The sequence below is a fragment of the Tachypleus tridentatus genome, chromosome 7, assembly GCF_004210375.1.
Source record: "Tachypleus tridentatus isolate NWPU-2018 chromosome 7, ASM421037v1, whole genome shotgun sequence".
NCBI classification, from domain to species: domain Eukaryota; kingdom Metazoa; phylum Arthropoda; class Merostomata; order Xiphosura; family Limulidae; genus Tachypleus; species Tachypleus tridentatus.
In genome coordinates, this window is record NC_134831.1 from 5,037,681 (window position 1) to 5,052,679 (window position 14,999).

The window sequence follows — 14,999 nt, forward strand, 5'->3', positions numbered from 1 at the left end:
ACACAGCACATCATCCAGTCAACGCAATCCAAACTGTCAAAAATGGTGGCGGTAGCATCATGTTATGGGGATGTTTCTCATCATCAGGGACTGCGAAGCTCATCAGGACTCAGAGGAAGATAGATGTTGCGAAGTAATGGCGGATCTCAAAAGAAAACTTGCTTTAATTAGCCAAAAATCTAAAACTGGTTCAAAAATTCACATTGCAGCAGAACAATGACAAGAAGCACATAGCCAAAGCCACACTGAAGTGGTTTCAAAAAAAGAAAGGGAATCTTCTGAATGTGATCTAGTCAAAGTCCATACTTCAATCCAATAGAAAATTTATGGTGAGACTTGAAGATTGTAGGCCATCAACGATCCCAATCAAACTTGTCAGAATTGGACCAATTTGGCCATAAATTACACCATCCTATTCTGCAAAGATGGGGTAAACCTGTCTAAAAAGACTCACAGCAGTAATTGCTGCCAAAGGTGCTTCCACCAAGTACTGACTTAGGGCACTGAATACTTATGCAATCAGCACAATTTCAGTTTATATATTTCTTTGCACGTTTTGATGCTAATCTTATGTCCTTCACACATTGAATTGTTAAGTTTGATCGTTAGGGTTTTCAGTAAAAACAAATTGATGAAAAAAATTGTTTACGTTATTTGTACTTCTTCAAATGATGACATTAACTGTAGGGGTGAATACTTTAGCTCATAAATGTTTTAGCAGATTGAACTGAGTTTCGGTGGGCTTTATTTACTTCAAAGAACCTAATCAAGCCTATTAAACGTGTGCTTTTGTTTATGGAACGAACGAAAGGCTCTGGTGGTGACTTTACTAATTACATTTTATGCAGTGGATATCATGAGAACCAAAATGTATCTCGTTCGATTCTGTTTGTGTGTCAAGGTTATCTTGCCATATCGGTTACCAGGCAGCAATACCGACTATGTACTCCCTCACCCCCACCCCAGACACACTTATAGCTTAACGTTAATGATAAAGTATGTCCGTTCATTCTGTCAACATTATCAACTGTAACACAAAGAGGAAATGACGGACAAAAAAGACAAAAGTAGTTCGTTTATTACTTCATACTTTGAGAAATGACATTAACGTAGCAATAAGCCCTATGTATGTATATATCGATATATACTCTTGTTGATGTCTTAGTCTCCCATTTTGTTCATCAAGGCCGTTACTCCATTGATCCAGGAAGTCGTTTTTATGATAAGATTTACTGAAAGACAAATAAACAAAGATCATCTTGCCCAAAAGATAAAATATCTAATGTCGCGATACGTTTCGTATACAGATATTACATAGACGTTTTTGGCAAATATATTTTTACACATGAATTAGTTTCACATTACTAGTTAGTCAGATAGTTTATGAGGTTTCTTCTTTTTTTTCAAATCATATTTATTACTTTATACCCACCACGGGTATCGAAACTCGATTTTCAGCATCTTAAGCTTGCAAACTTACTACTCAGCCACTAGCAGGTCAGGTGAAATTATATTAAAGGTTTTCAAGAATTGTTTGTTTGTTTTTGAATTTCGCGCAAAGCTACACGAGGGCTATCTGCACTAGCCGTCCCTAATTTAGCAGTGTAAGACTAGAGGGAAGGCAGCTAGTCATCACCACCCACCGCCAACTCTTGGGCTACTCTTTTACCAACGAATAGTGGGATTGACCGTCACTTATAACGCTCCCACGGCTGAAAGGGCGAGCATGTTTGGTGTGACGGGAATTCCAACCCGCGACCCTCAGATTAAGAGTCGAACACCCTAACCCACTTTGCCATACCGGGCTCTTAATCAAATTTAAACTAACTGAATATTTTAACCAAAAACAAAATTATTTTCAAATCTTAGTAATGTTTTGTACGTTATGTATTCCATTCTAACAAGGTCATGTGAACTAACTGGATTTGGTATCACTTTATCATAGCTCAAATCATCACCCGACCATTAAAGACCTGTTGCTTTTTATTCTCTAAATTTTACTTTGATAAATCTTTAAAAGTATTAGTAATTATATACTGGGAACGAAAAATGGTTGAAGAATTACTAGTGACAAGTCATAAAGGTGAAAGTTGCGTTTTCGCTGTCACGTTCTTTAAACATTATAAGCAATAATGGTAAGTATACACATTTTATTTAGGTCATCTCTAAGCCTAACTCATGTGTATATAAAATCTTATTAAACTTCTCCATGAGTTTGATTTGATATTCAAATTAACTTATATATGAGAACTATATGAAATATATATATATATACGCACATAGACAACACTGTTCGTCATAGTTTCTTTGTAACATATCATTTACTTTATTACAATATGTTTTTATAACACACTATAACCTAACTGTATTTACCATTGCAAGGATTAATGGTAGAATCTACCGTAAGAAGTTAATTGAAATTCATGTCACGAATTTTATAGCCCTTAATTAATTAAATCACGTAATGTCTCAGGCTGCCATCACTGTTAACAATCAATATTTACACTAAATATTAGTTTCTCTTTGATGTAATCAACTGTGTTGGAAAGTTTTTACCGTAAACAAGCTACCTGTCATGAAATGAACACCTCCAGCCAGTCTCTTGAACATGTATCTTGGCTCTTTTAAAGTGTAGACAGAAAATCCAACGCCCATAATCATGAGACATAAGCTGATAATGGCAAAAGCTGTTTCAGTTCTTGTGTAATCTGAAAAGAAACGAAATAGACATACTAATGTAGAGTGCTCAATAAACGTTAAAGAAATACCAACATATCCATGGAAATATGTTTACGAAATTTCGTGGTTCAAGTATTTAATTATGACAAACTCGACCGGAAGTAATTGGGTTTGATATCACTTTACAAAATCAACGGTATTATACTTACGCCCCCTATAAATTCAGGTGTAGATGTCATTGAACATTTCATACGTGAGTCCATTTTTGGCATTATGTTATAAAAAGCAATGTAACGCTTACGAAAAGCACAGAACACAGTAGGTAAAAATAGTAACAATGTTATTAATATCATCTGTCCATTCTCTAATACTGAGTTTACAGTATGAAAAATATATCAGATAGAATGCCTACTGCACTTTATTATAGAGAACCGTTTATATTTAGTTATTGTTTTAAGCAACAATGAAAAATGGTTTGTTCCATTGTCAAACTCCAGAAAAAAAAACAAAAAAAAAACATTCTCATAGTAAAATGACCACCAAAGCTACACGAGGGTTATCGGCGCTAGCCGTCCCGAACTTAGCAGTGTAAGACTAGATGGAAGGCAGCTAGTCATCACCACCCACCGCCAACTCTTGGGCTACTCCTTTACCAACGAAAGTGGGATTTACCGTTACATTATAACGTACCCACAGCTGAAATGGCGAGCGTGTCTTGTGCGACGGGGATTCGAACCCGCGACCCTCAGATTATGAGTCAAATGCCTTAACCCGCCTGGCCATGCCATGCCAAGAAAGCGTATTAAATGTATAATCAACAGCCCTTGCAAATCAAAAACATAGGGTAAATAATCAAATTTAACAATAAATGAAAATCCAACAATATGAAACGTTGTTAGAAACGTCTACAAGTTTCAATACAAAACACTATTTGTAAGAGATATGTATTCAATTTATTAGATAACTGTTTCAAAAGCCCTTTCTGAATATTGCTTTTATATTGTTTATCCGGAAGATGACTTTGCAGTAGATTACAGACTAAGGTGACGTTAACGCTCATGCACTATAAATTTGTATTTTATTATTATTTTTTTCACAAAATTAGTTTTTTTTAATTGAATATATATCAGATACAACCAATCTCTTGAACGTATGATTTGTCGCTACGAATTCGTTTTGTTTTATTAGTTGTTTCTAAAGAACAAGAGCTGACGACCAAAATCGGAGTATTCAAAGCTCAACATTAAATGTTAATAAAGCAGACCCAAAACTAGGACGGAGATTATTGAAAAACTTCTGTTCTCGAGTATTAAAAACAAAAGCTATGATCCATATAAAGCTTCCAACATGGACGCGATTCTGCGATACATTTCTCTTCGTGTTTTAGAAATCTCAAGAAACATTCAACGTTCAGAAAACTTGGTTTTGGTTTATCAATGAAACCACTTTTGAAGGTTTTTTAAATACATTGTACTCTTTCTCACTTTTGATGATGAAACTGACGCACATTTATTTGGTTCTAGCCAAACAGCGAAGTAAGACATACAGACAGAAAGATATACGATGTATACAGTTCCAGTTTCAATACCTGTGGTGGGCAGAGCACAGATAGCTATGTGCTTAATTACAAAGATATACTTACGGTAATTATTTGTTTGGAATTAAGCACAAAGCTTCACAATGAGCTATCTGTACTCTGCTCATTATTGGTATCGAAACCCGGTTTCTAGCAGTGTGAGTCCGCACACACTGGGAGACATTTTCAGTAAAATAGTTAGACAAATGTTTCTTACAGCTAGAGTGAGAAACGGGTTAAATACTCGTAATAAAACCAAAATTTTGTCTTTTTGTTTGTTGTTGAACGCAAAACTGCATAATTAGCTAGCTGCAAATTTGACCACCTGGTATCCAACCCAAAAAATCATGTTAGAAGCCCTTAAGCTTACCAGTGAATCATCGAGGCCCAAGAAATTGCTAATTATACTAAAGGAGCTCTCCACCGAAAAAAAAGTTTATAATAAACATTCTTGGAAGACACCACAACAAATTATGTAATTAAAAATATGCGCATGACAATGTCATAAACATGTTACTGAGAAGTTATTGGACAAAAGAGGTAAATGACAAAACAAGAAACGCCTTCAGAAGATTGGCTTCTCTTCTTTATTCATGTCTCTTTCTAATACAGATTGTCATTTTCAAACAATTTGGTGTTCGTATATTCAGTTACAAGACGTGAGAATAAAGGTGACGAGAAACAAAAAGGGAATCGTAATTTCAATTATTGATATATGTAAAAAGTAAAAACAAATTGAGTTATTTTTGTTGAAAGAGAATTAGAGTGACATGTTGAGAGCTCGTAAACTCAAGGACATTTCTTCTTCTTTTTAACTTCGAGAAAGACAATAAAATCATGTTGATTTTTAACTCGATAATACGTTTGTTTTGTTGAAATTCTAAGATCAATTATTGTTACGTTTGAAACTCTGCAAATGATTTGTTGTTTTGTTGTTTTTGAAACTCTACAAATGATTTATTATTTTTTGTGTTGTTCATTAAATTCTACAAAGGATTTATTGTTTTTGTTGTTTTTGAATTTGGAACTCTACAAATGATATATTATTTTTTGTGTTGTTTATTAAATTCTACAAATGACTTATTGTTTTTGTTGTTTTTGAAACTCTACAAATGATTTGTTGTTTTGTTGTTTTTGAAACTCTATTCAAATGATTTGTTGTTTTTGTTGTTTTTGAATCTCTACAAATGATTTATTACTTTTGTTGTGTTAGAAACTCTACAAATGACTTATTGCTTTTCTTGTTTTTGAAACTCTACAAATAACTTATTGTTTATGAAACTCTACAAATGATTTATTGTTTTTGAAACTCTACAAATGATTTATTATTTTTGTTGTTTATTGAACTTTACAAACGATTTAATGTTTCATTTTTCAAACTCTATAAACGATTTGTTATGTTTTGATGTGTTTAAAACTCTTTAAACAATTTATCATTTTTGTTATTTTTGAAACTCTAGAAATTATTTTTTATATTTATTGGTTTTTAAACTACTCAAAAATTTCTTATTTGTTGTTTTATAAAATCAGTTTCTTTGTGTTGTTGTTGAACTTATTTTTAATTGAAAATTTTAAAGAGTTTTTCTCTATATATTTTTGTCTAAAAAGCGATTAGTTTTAATTGTTATACATTCAAAAAGGTTCAAGTACTATTATTGTAACATGTAAAACGGTTTAATCGTTATTATTGCTATATAACTTTTAAAATGGTTTATTTTTATTGTTGTACTTTTAAAAGATATTCCTTGTCGCCGTTCCACTTTCAACGTCTACAATTCAAATACTTTCATGTTTTCCGGTTTTGTTTTGTTTTTACTTTAAAAGCATCTTTGCCTTTAAAATATGTTGGTTGCTGTTCTTGTAACTTTAAAAACAACTTCGTTCAGTTCTTGTATTGACTTCGTTTTTCTTTAATACTTATTTATCTACTTTCAATAATTGTAATTTTTGACACGAATTACGCAAAGCATATAATATTATTCATTACGTTATGTTTAATGAGCTGTCTATTTCGTCACTAACACTTGCAAAAGCAACGAAAGTACCGTGCAAGTTTAACATTTTTCACATAAAGTTTAGTTTACATTTCACGTCATCAGGATAGTGTCACTTAATTAACAATTCTATCATAAGTTAAAGTCAAATTTGTTCACAGAATATTGAAGCGCATCACAGAACTTATCGAAAGCCACGAAGGAAAAAAAACAACAACAACTCGACTTCATTTGCTGAGTTTCTATCCCAGTAGGTAATTAACTTTATAATGCCCTTTTATGGCTCTAACTATTTCCTTGTAATGACTTTGCCTTAATATATGCACGCTCGTAGTGGTAGTACTATGATTAAATGTACTTGTGGGTTAACCATTTTTATAACTCAAACGACACGTCGTAAATTTTCCTACGTGTGTAATTTCCCACTAATGAAACAGATTACGCAAATGAGAGATCTCATCACGTTAACACCTTACATTTTTTGAAGTTTCTGTATCATTTATTACACAAGAAAACAATTCTTATTAAACATCAAAAATCAGAATTAATCTTTGTCTTTCAATTAATATTGTGGAAAAGTCGTGGTTCTTCAAATTCGGAAGTAATGGCTTAAGATGAAAACACTTCGATTTATTTATGAGAGGAGAGTGTACAGAAAGGTAATGCAAGCGATGTTAAAATTAATAACGAAACCTCGCCACGTTCAATATACATAAAAGTCACAGCCCCCCAGTAGCTCAGCGGTATGTCTGCGAACTAACAACGCTAAAAACCGGGTTTCTACACCCATGGTGGGCAGAGCACAAATAGCCAATTGTGTAGCTTTGTGCTTGATTGAAAACAGCAACAAAAACAACATAAAAGCCAGTTTGATGCTTATGATAAATGAAAAACAAGTAGCTTGAAAGTGTTTCTAATAGGCGTTTAATACCTTGATTAAGAGAATGACGTGGCCAAATTGGATTGGTCGTGTTGAATAGCCAAATAAAGCAGTAGCAATGAAAGAAAATTGAATCGTCATTAGCTGTTGGAAAATAGTTATTTCTCACTACGGTTTATAACTATAAGTCTTAGGACTGTTTGTAGCAACATAATACTTATAAGATGAATCTAGTATTTAGGTTATTTTTCTCAAGATAAGCTTTCACATTGTGGTTAGGGGGCGCTCTACTAGTGATCTAAAGGCCTTGGCTTCGAATGCCCGTCACAACGAACATGCTCGCCCTAATTTAGAGGACAATAAGATGTTGGTGAAGGTAAGGAACGATACGTCATGTAGGTTAGAACACAAGATATTGGTGAATGTGTCGAAGCGTTATATGGCTTAGGATACATGATACTAGTTAAGTTGGCAAAGGTGAATAAAACAAAATATCTGATTAAATTAAACAGTAACACGTATTTAAGATAATGTTTCTCAACTACGATCAGTGTACTGACGACGTTCTTTCATAACCACTTTGTTGATCTTTGGATTTCATAAAAACAAAGAAAGAAAGAAAAACTGACACAATTTTCGTATAATCTTTATGTTTCATGAAAACAAAGAAATAAAAACTGACAAAATATTCATGTGTGAATCGTTGTGCTTGCATTTCTGTGATCCCCGGCTGTTTAGAGAGGCAGTGAGCCAGCTCTTGATGTGTGAAAGGCTGAGAAAAACCGTTGTGGATCATAATGAAAGTTATAATTTTTATTTTTTGCAACGTTTCGAACAGTCATATTTGATCGGGTAGTATACACCTAAAAATAGTGACGAAGAGCCTTGCGAAAGTTTGTTGTTGTTTTTTTTAATTTTGCGCAAAGCTAAACCAGAGCTGTCTGCGCTAATGGTCCATAATTTACCAATTTAAGACTAGAGGAAAGGCAGCTGGTTATCAACACCCACCGTCACTTCTTGGGCTACTCTTGTACCAACGAACAGTAGGATTGATCGTTGCATACTAATGCCTCCACGGCTAATAGAGCGAGCATGTTGTTGGGAAGGGGAATCGAATCTGCGACCGTCTGATTATGAGTCGAGTGCCTACGAAGGACATAAGTCCGAAACTTCGCAAGAAAAGAACGTTTTCCTCTGGCTCGGAGCGCGCGCGTGTGTGTTAATTTTCTGCTCTGACGTGTGAGCATATGAGTATGATGTGAATGTTGCAGTGAGACATCACAGAAGTACAGGACATAACTTATACGTCAACATACTTGAAAATAAGTAAATCTACATAATAATTACAACAATTACTTTGTGTTCAGACAGCGAGTGCTGTCGTTGGGTAGTCTGTCAATTAAGGGTCCTAGAGGCGACCTCTGCAGATGTCTAGATCCAACACTCTCTAGTTGTCAGAGTGTAACGTACGATGAGGGAAAATAAAACACATGATATTTCCAAACAGGCAACTAACAAAATAAGCCTTATGTGTATATGATCAGTTCCTTATAAATTACCAAACACATGATGTTATAGGTAGTAATAATCTATAGAAAACTAATAACATTAAAAGGATGAGAGTATAGGACCCATAGCGTTGCGACTTTGAGCTTTATATAAACAGCAACCAACATGAAATATGTTAGAGCCACATGTTGCTTCCATTTAACCATTAAGCCTCATGTAAACAACTAGCATTATGAAATATAAAAGACCTGCAGGTCACTTAAGGTTGCCCTATTGAGCCTTATGTAAACAACTAACAAAATGAAATATAAGAGAGCTGCATGTCACTTAAGATTACATTATGCCTTATGTAAATAACTAACAGAACATTAAAACCTTCAGACCTCTTATACTAACACGAATTGTTTCACTTTTTATCTGCGCTAAGCATCTTTAATTTAGAAGTTTAAGACCAGAGAAAAGGCAGCTAGTCATCACTACCCACAGCCAAATCTTGGGATACTCTTTTACCAACGAACAATGGGATTGACCGACCCTTTATAGCTTCCCCACGGCTGAAAGGATGAGCATGTTTGGTGTGACAGGGACTCAAACCCGCAACCCTCAAAATGCGAGTCGAATGCCTTAACCACCTGGTTTTCTGAACTTTTATATTACATTTTCAGTTATTTATTGCATTTGTTTCGCTAACCCTAACACACACACACACACACATATATATATACTGAATCGCTGAAACAATTTCCTGTAAAAAAGTATCTAATGATCGAAAAAAAGGTTCTGCTCACCACGGACGTCGCAAGCTCCCAAATATATCATTGTGCCACTAGGGGCGAAAGAAGAGCGAACAATAATAAGTAAAATCCAAATATTATTTTGTGGTTCGGCATTATTTACCAGTCACCGTATTTTTTTGAAGAGTATTTGTTTAAACTCACTGAATTCGAGTGCACGTGTTTAGGGTTTAATTCGTGATGACATGAAACAACTCAGCTTTTATAGTAGAACATTACTACAGTAGTGTCTCTAACTCAGAATGCTTCATTGGGTATATCCATTAGTTTGGCTTAAAAACGTCGTTTCCAGGCGGATAATCTCGAGATTGTTATGGCAGTAGAATTATTTTCACCAATAAACCAAATGCTTGGGAATAGAGGACGTTGTTTTTTTTAAGGAAATAAAACTACGTTACATTAGACAAGAGAAATCCCTTAAGAACAATTATCTGTGAAGTGACGTCAGAGCGGATCGGAAACCTTCTTAATTTAATACTATTCTGAGAATATATACATAATGGCAAACGAGCTTAAAATAAGTTACGTTTGTCGTGTAATTTGTTAAAAGAGTTTGTAATTGAAAGAACTAGAAGCTAGGGGAACAAAAATAGAAGAAAAGGATATCAATTTACCTGCCTTCTCAATATAAGCGAGCTTTGAATTAGTTTAGATAATTTTCACACCATTTATCTGTCATATAGATATTATTGATGTCGAGGAGACTCGTTATTATTGTATTTCAAGAATTAGGAGCAGAGCTCTTTCAACAGTGACTATGATAAATCAGGATGTATTTGAAAGCGTGTGTTAGCCTGAAGATCGTATACAATATAAGTTGAGAAAAGTGTCTGTTCATCAGTGTCTGAAATTCCCAACTCATATTCTATTTGTATTAATGTATGTTTTGAAACGATAGAAATGTAGTTCCATTTCTTTATAATACTTTGGTGAAAAGTAAACAAAAGAAAATTTTGAAATCCAAATGTCTTGTAAATCATAATGATTTAATCTTGTGTTCTTGTAAATCATAATGATTTAATGTTGTGTTCTTGTAAATCATAATGATTTAATGTTATGTTCTTGTAAATCATAATGATTTAATGTTGTGTTCTTGTAAATCATAATGATTTAATCTTGTGTTCTTAAAATCATAATGATTTAATCTTGTGTTCTTGTAAATCATAATGATTTAATCTTGTGTTCTTGTAAATCATAATGATTTAACCTTGTGTTCTTGTAAATCATAATGATTTAATCTTGTGTTCTTAAAATCATAATGATTTAATCTTGTGTTCTTGTAAATCATAATGATTTAATCTTGTGTTCTTGTAAGTTATAATGATTTAATCTTGTGTTCTTGTAAATCATAATGATTTAATCTTGTGTTCTTGTAAATCATAATGATTTAATCTTGTGTTCTTGAAAGTTACGTTGCTTTTTTTATTCTTTAATGTGATGTAATGGGCAGGTCAATAAATTCAACTACCCGAAACGCTGGATAACATTACATGTACAACATTACAATTAGATAAAACTGAAGACAAGGAGTGGCAAAAGATACATTGCTCGAAGTGAAAAAAAGATACCAGCAGATAGTAAAATGTCTATGGGGACGAAGCTAATGGTTTTGGATTGTTATGTCATACCAATTCTGATGCATGTGCCAGAGTGTTGGATAATACCGCCGAGTACGAAAAAGAGAATTGAGGCAACTGAGTTGTGGTTCCTAAGACACATCTTGAAGGTTATGTTGGACAAACGTCTTAGATGAAGATATTTTGTCACGAGAAAGTTGCAGGAGAAGGTTACTGACTAACATTAGACACAGACAGTTGGAGAGTTTCTTGAACAAGTTATGAGAAAAGAAAAAATTAAAGACAGGCCGTGGAAGACAGTGGTTGACTGATGTCAAGAGTCTATCAAAATGGATGAATATATCGACATTAGAAATTATTTGTGCCTCAAAGGGTGGAAATCCGAAGAAGACCATGGTCACCAACATCATGTTTGGATACAGTATATAGAAGACATTTGTAGAAAACTATGGTGACCAGAGTCCTTTTTTGGATACGGTAAATACAAGACACCTGCGGAAGAACATAGCCACTAATGCTCTGTTTAAATAAACACGTTATTTCATCAACTAGGTACACTCGGTAACAGCGACATTTTCGGCCCTAGTCCCAAATATACCTCATGAGTTTTAGCCATTTTAAAAGCCTTAGTTTGGTTCTAAATCTATATACTCAACTACGAATTCAAATAAATCTTTAAAAATGAAAAAAAAATCATATATTCTAACCAATACGGTTAAAGAAAGAGTGTAACGTACTTTGAAACAATGTATTGTATTACTATTAGTCTAACCTAAAACGAATTTTATGTGTAATTTAACTGGAAATGGTTCACACTGGGGTTTATTTGAATACTGAAAGGACCTTGTCAGTTATTACATGAATTGTGTGTATAAGTATGTACCTGTTCTTCCGCTCTCACTGGGAGTTATAATGTCGTGTACTCTGTTTGATTGCCTTTTCAAAGAGTAATTAATATAATCCAAATGTGTCTATGAACAATTTGATTACTTCCATTTGAAAATAAATTATTATATTATGCTACGTTTGAAGTCACGTCTTTCTTAAAGTTAAATACATTTATAATGTCATTCTGTAAATAGAAAAGTAACCATGTAACCAAGATTATTAAACATAAAATTGTTATTTTGTGCTACATTTGGTTACTTACTGCTTTATGTAACCACTAAAAGTTTACGTTTATGTCGGCAATGTAAGTTTTAGGTAATTCGACCAGTAATTGCCCTTGCTTACAGTTAAGAATGAAACATGGAAATCTCCCCATCCCTGGTGGCTCAGCGACATGGCTGAGAGCTCACACTGCTAAATTCCTGGTTTTGATACTCGTGGTGGGCGTAGCATAGATAGCTCTTAGCGTAACTTTGCTCTTTGCAACAGAAAAAAAAAAACGTTTTTATAAACCTGATGCCTCTGAAGTGGCACAGCAGTATGTTTGCGGACCTTCACCTCTAAAAACCGGGTTTCGATACCCGTGGTGGGCAGAGTACAGATAGCCCATTGTGTAGCTTTGTGCTTAATTCAAAATAAACAGACAAACATGAACCTGATAGCAAATTACCCATAATTTTACGATCCAGTTCCATAGTTTACCCATAACTGTACGATCAGACTCCAAAACGTACCCATAATTGTAGATTCAGCTTTAAAACTTACCCATAATTGTATGGTTCCGTTCCGTAACTTACCTATAATTGTACGATCAAGCTCCGGATTTCTTTGGATTTCCATATCGCTCGGGAAGAGAGTGTGATAATGACATTTATCTGCGAAAAAAACACAAAAAAACTTATTATCTTCGTAGTAACACACTTGTCTGAAGGACTTCAGTCCTCTCACACAAACACTTGAAACTATCCACGTCTTAAGTTTCCTTATTCGATTTGTGTTTGTCACCGAATTCCTTATTAAGGCTTTCAATTAATTTCATCATTAGTTATTTCAGATTTAATTTAGAATGTTAGAAGAGAAAGGTTTTAGACATTAATTAAGTATCAGTTTTTTTTTCCTTTTTGCATTTGGGGCAATTAGGATAATCACAGGATAAGAGCAACAAAATGCGGAACAGTTATAAACTTCATAATCAATACAGGATTTTGAGTTAAGCCTTCATAAGGTTCAAAATTAACATGTACAATAAGGCCATCGAAGAGTATTAGTTGTTATATATGAGTGTTATCTCAATGTAATATTTTATAACAGTAGAGGTTAATGGATTTTAATAATTTATATGATTATTTATAAAATTCATTTGGCAACCTTCTGCATGAAACTTACAGTGGGCAGAAGATTTATTGTAATTAATTATTTTACTAAAGAAATAATTTACACTTTTTTATTGTCGAATTACTTATTTTACCGAAGAAATAACTTAAACTTTTGTATTGCCAGATTAATTATTTTACTAAAGGAATAATTTAATATTTTATATTGTTGGATTAATTAGTTTACTGAAGAAATATTTTATAATTAGGTCCAAAATTATATTTCCTATTTTAAAATTTAGTAATTAACTAACTAAGGAAACAGAATCACATGGTCTTCAACATTTTGTAGCCCAGTTCAAACAGTTTTTATTTACGTGTCTACGGACATGTAAATGTGCAAGTTTGATCACTATTCGATTTCAGTCTACGTTCAAAGCAACATGTTCATAATTACAGTAGCGATAGCGTCATCCTGGTCTTTAGCTCCTTGATATTTGCTAGAAGTGTGCAATTCATAATACCCTTAACATACCCCCATATGTCTTTCCTATACTGGCGTCTATAATTACACAATACCACAGTTATAGACCTAATCTCTGCAAGCCAAACGATGCATTGAGCCTTTTCTTGCGCGGTTGGAATTTTACTTATTGAAGAAAAGAGAAAAAAACAACACAAACTGTTGGGCTACAAGATGTTGAAAACGGCGTGGTGTGTTTCCTCAGTTATTTAATTATTAAAATTTAAAATACGAAAGACAATTTTGGGTCATTCTATATTATGATTCTTGTTTTACATTTCTCTCAGCAAAACTAAAACATTAATTAAAACATGAGGGTTACTTTTATACAATAATATTATTATTTATGTTCTTTTTTTCGAGCTCTTATATATCAAAATATTGACGGGGAGGAATGTGTCATAGAGAATAGAAAATGTTCTGTCGCAAAACTGTGATCAAACCAAAACACATAGAGCAAGTGAAGGCAAAAATCAACTGAAACTACACCATAGAAGAATAAAGTACGTGTACGAAATAGGAAAAGACGTAATAACAATCTTAGTCTTAAAGGCGATTCTGAAAATACAATAAAAAAATTGCATAGAGTCTGTTTGTGTGTTGTCAATATACGCCACCAGAGCAAACCTCATACAGATACGAGAAACATATATTTATGATAATACCGTAAATCGACAAAAAATTATTTTCGAAAATGTCACTTCGACCAACTACTGTTCGTCAAATCTGTATAAAAAATGAAACAAATAGAAAGTAAAATAAAAAATATAATATTAGAGGGTATGCACGACGATAAGCACGACATCATGCGTTTAACGACGTCACAAAATAAGGCACAACTTGTAGTTTAAAATATGTGTTACAAAAATCAGTCTGATATTTTATAAACTTATAATCAATTGTGTATTTTCTTTTCCACGAGGGCCCGGTATAGCCAAGCGTGTTAAGGCGTGCGACTCGTAATCTGTGGGTCGCGGGTTCGCATCCCCGTCGCGCCAAACAAGCTCGCCCTTTCAGCCGTGGGGGCATTATAATGTGACGGTCAATCCTACTATTCGTTGGTAAAAGAGTAGTCCAAGAGTTGGCGGTGGGTGGTGATGACTAGCTGCCTTCCCTCTAGTCTTACACTGCTAAATTAGGGACGGCGAGCACAGATAGCCCTCGAGTAGCTTTGTGCGAAATTCAAAAGCAAACAAACAATCTTTTCCACGAAATCCAATCCTGAATACAAACAGTTTTGTTTCTCTTTTTTGGTCACATCGTTTT

General features: G+C 33.7%; 1 protein-coding gene across 1 annotated transcript in view; it reads right to left on the reverse strand.

Annotated features, from left to right (window-relative positions):
• The window catches only part of LOC143255035 (transmembrane protein 114-like), an 81,636-nt gene that overhangs the window by 7,711 nt on the left and 58,926 nt on the right, over positions 1-14,999 (reverse strand). Inside the window, exons 3-4 of the mRNA XM_076510054.1 lie at positions 12,695-12,772; positions 2,571-2,708 (exon numbers count right to left, since the gene is read on the reverse strand). Of these exons, the coding sequence (XP_076366169.1) occupies positions 2,571-2,708; positions 12,695-12,772 (216 nt within the window). The remainder of the gene's footprint in view (positions 1-2,570; positions 2,709-12,694; positions 12,773-14,999) is intronic.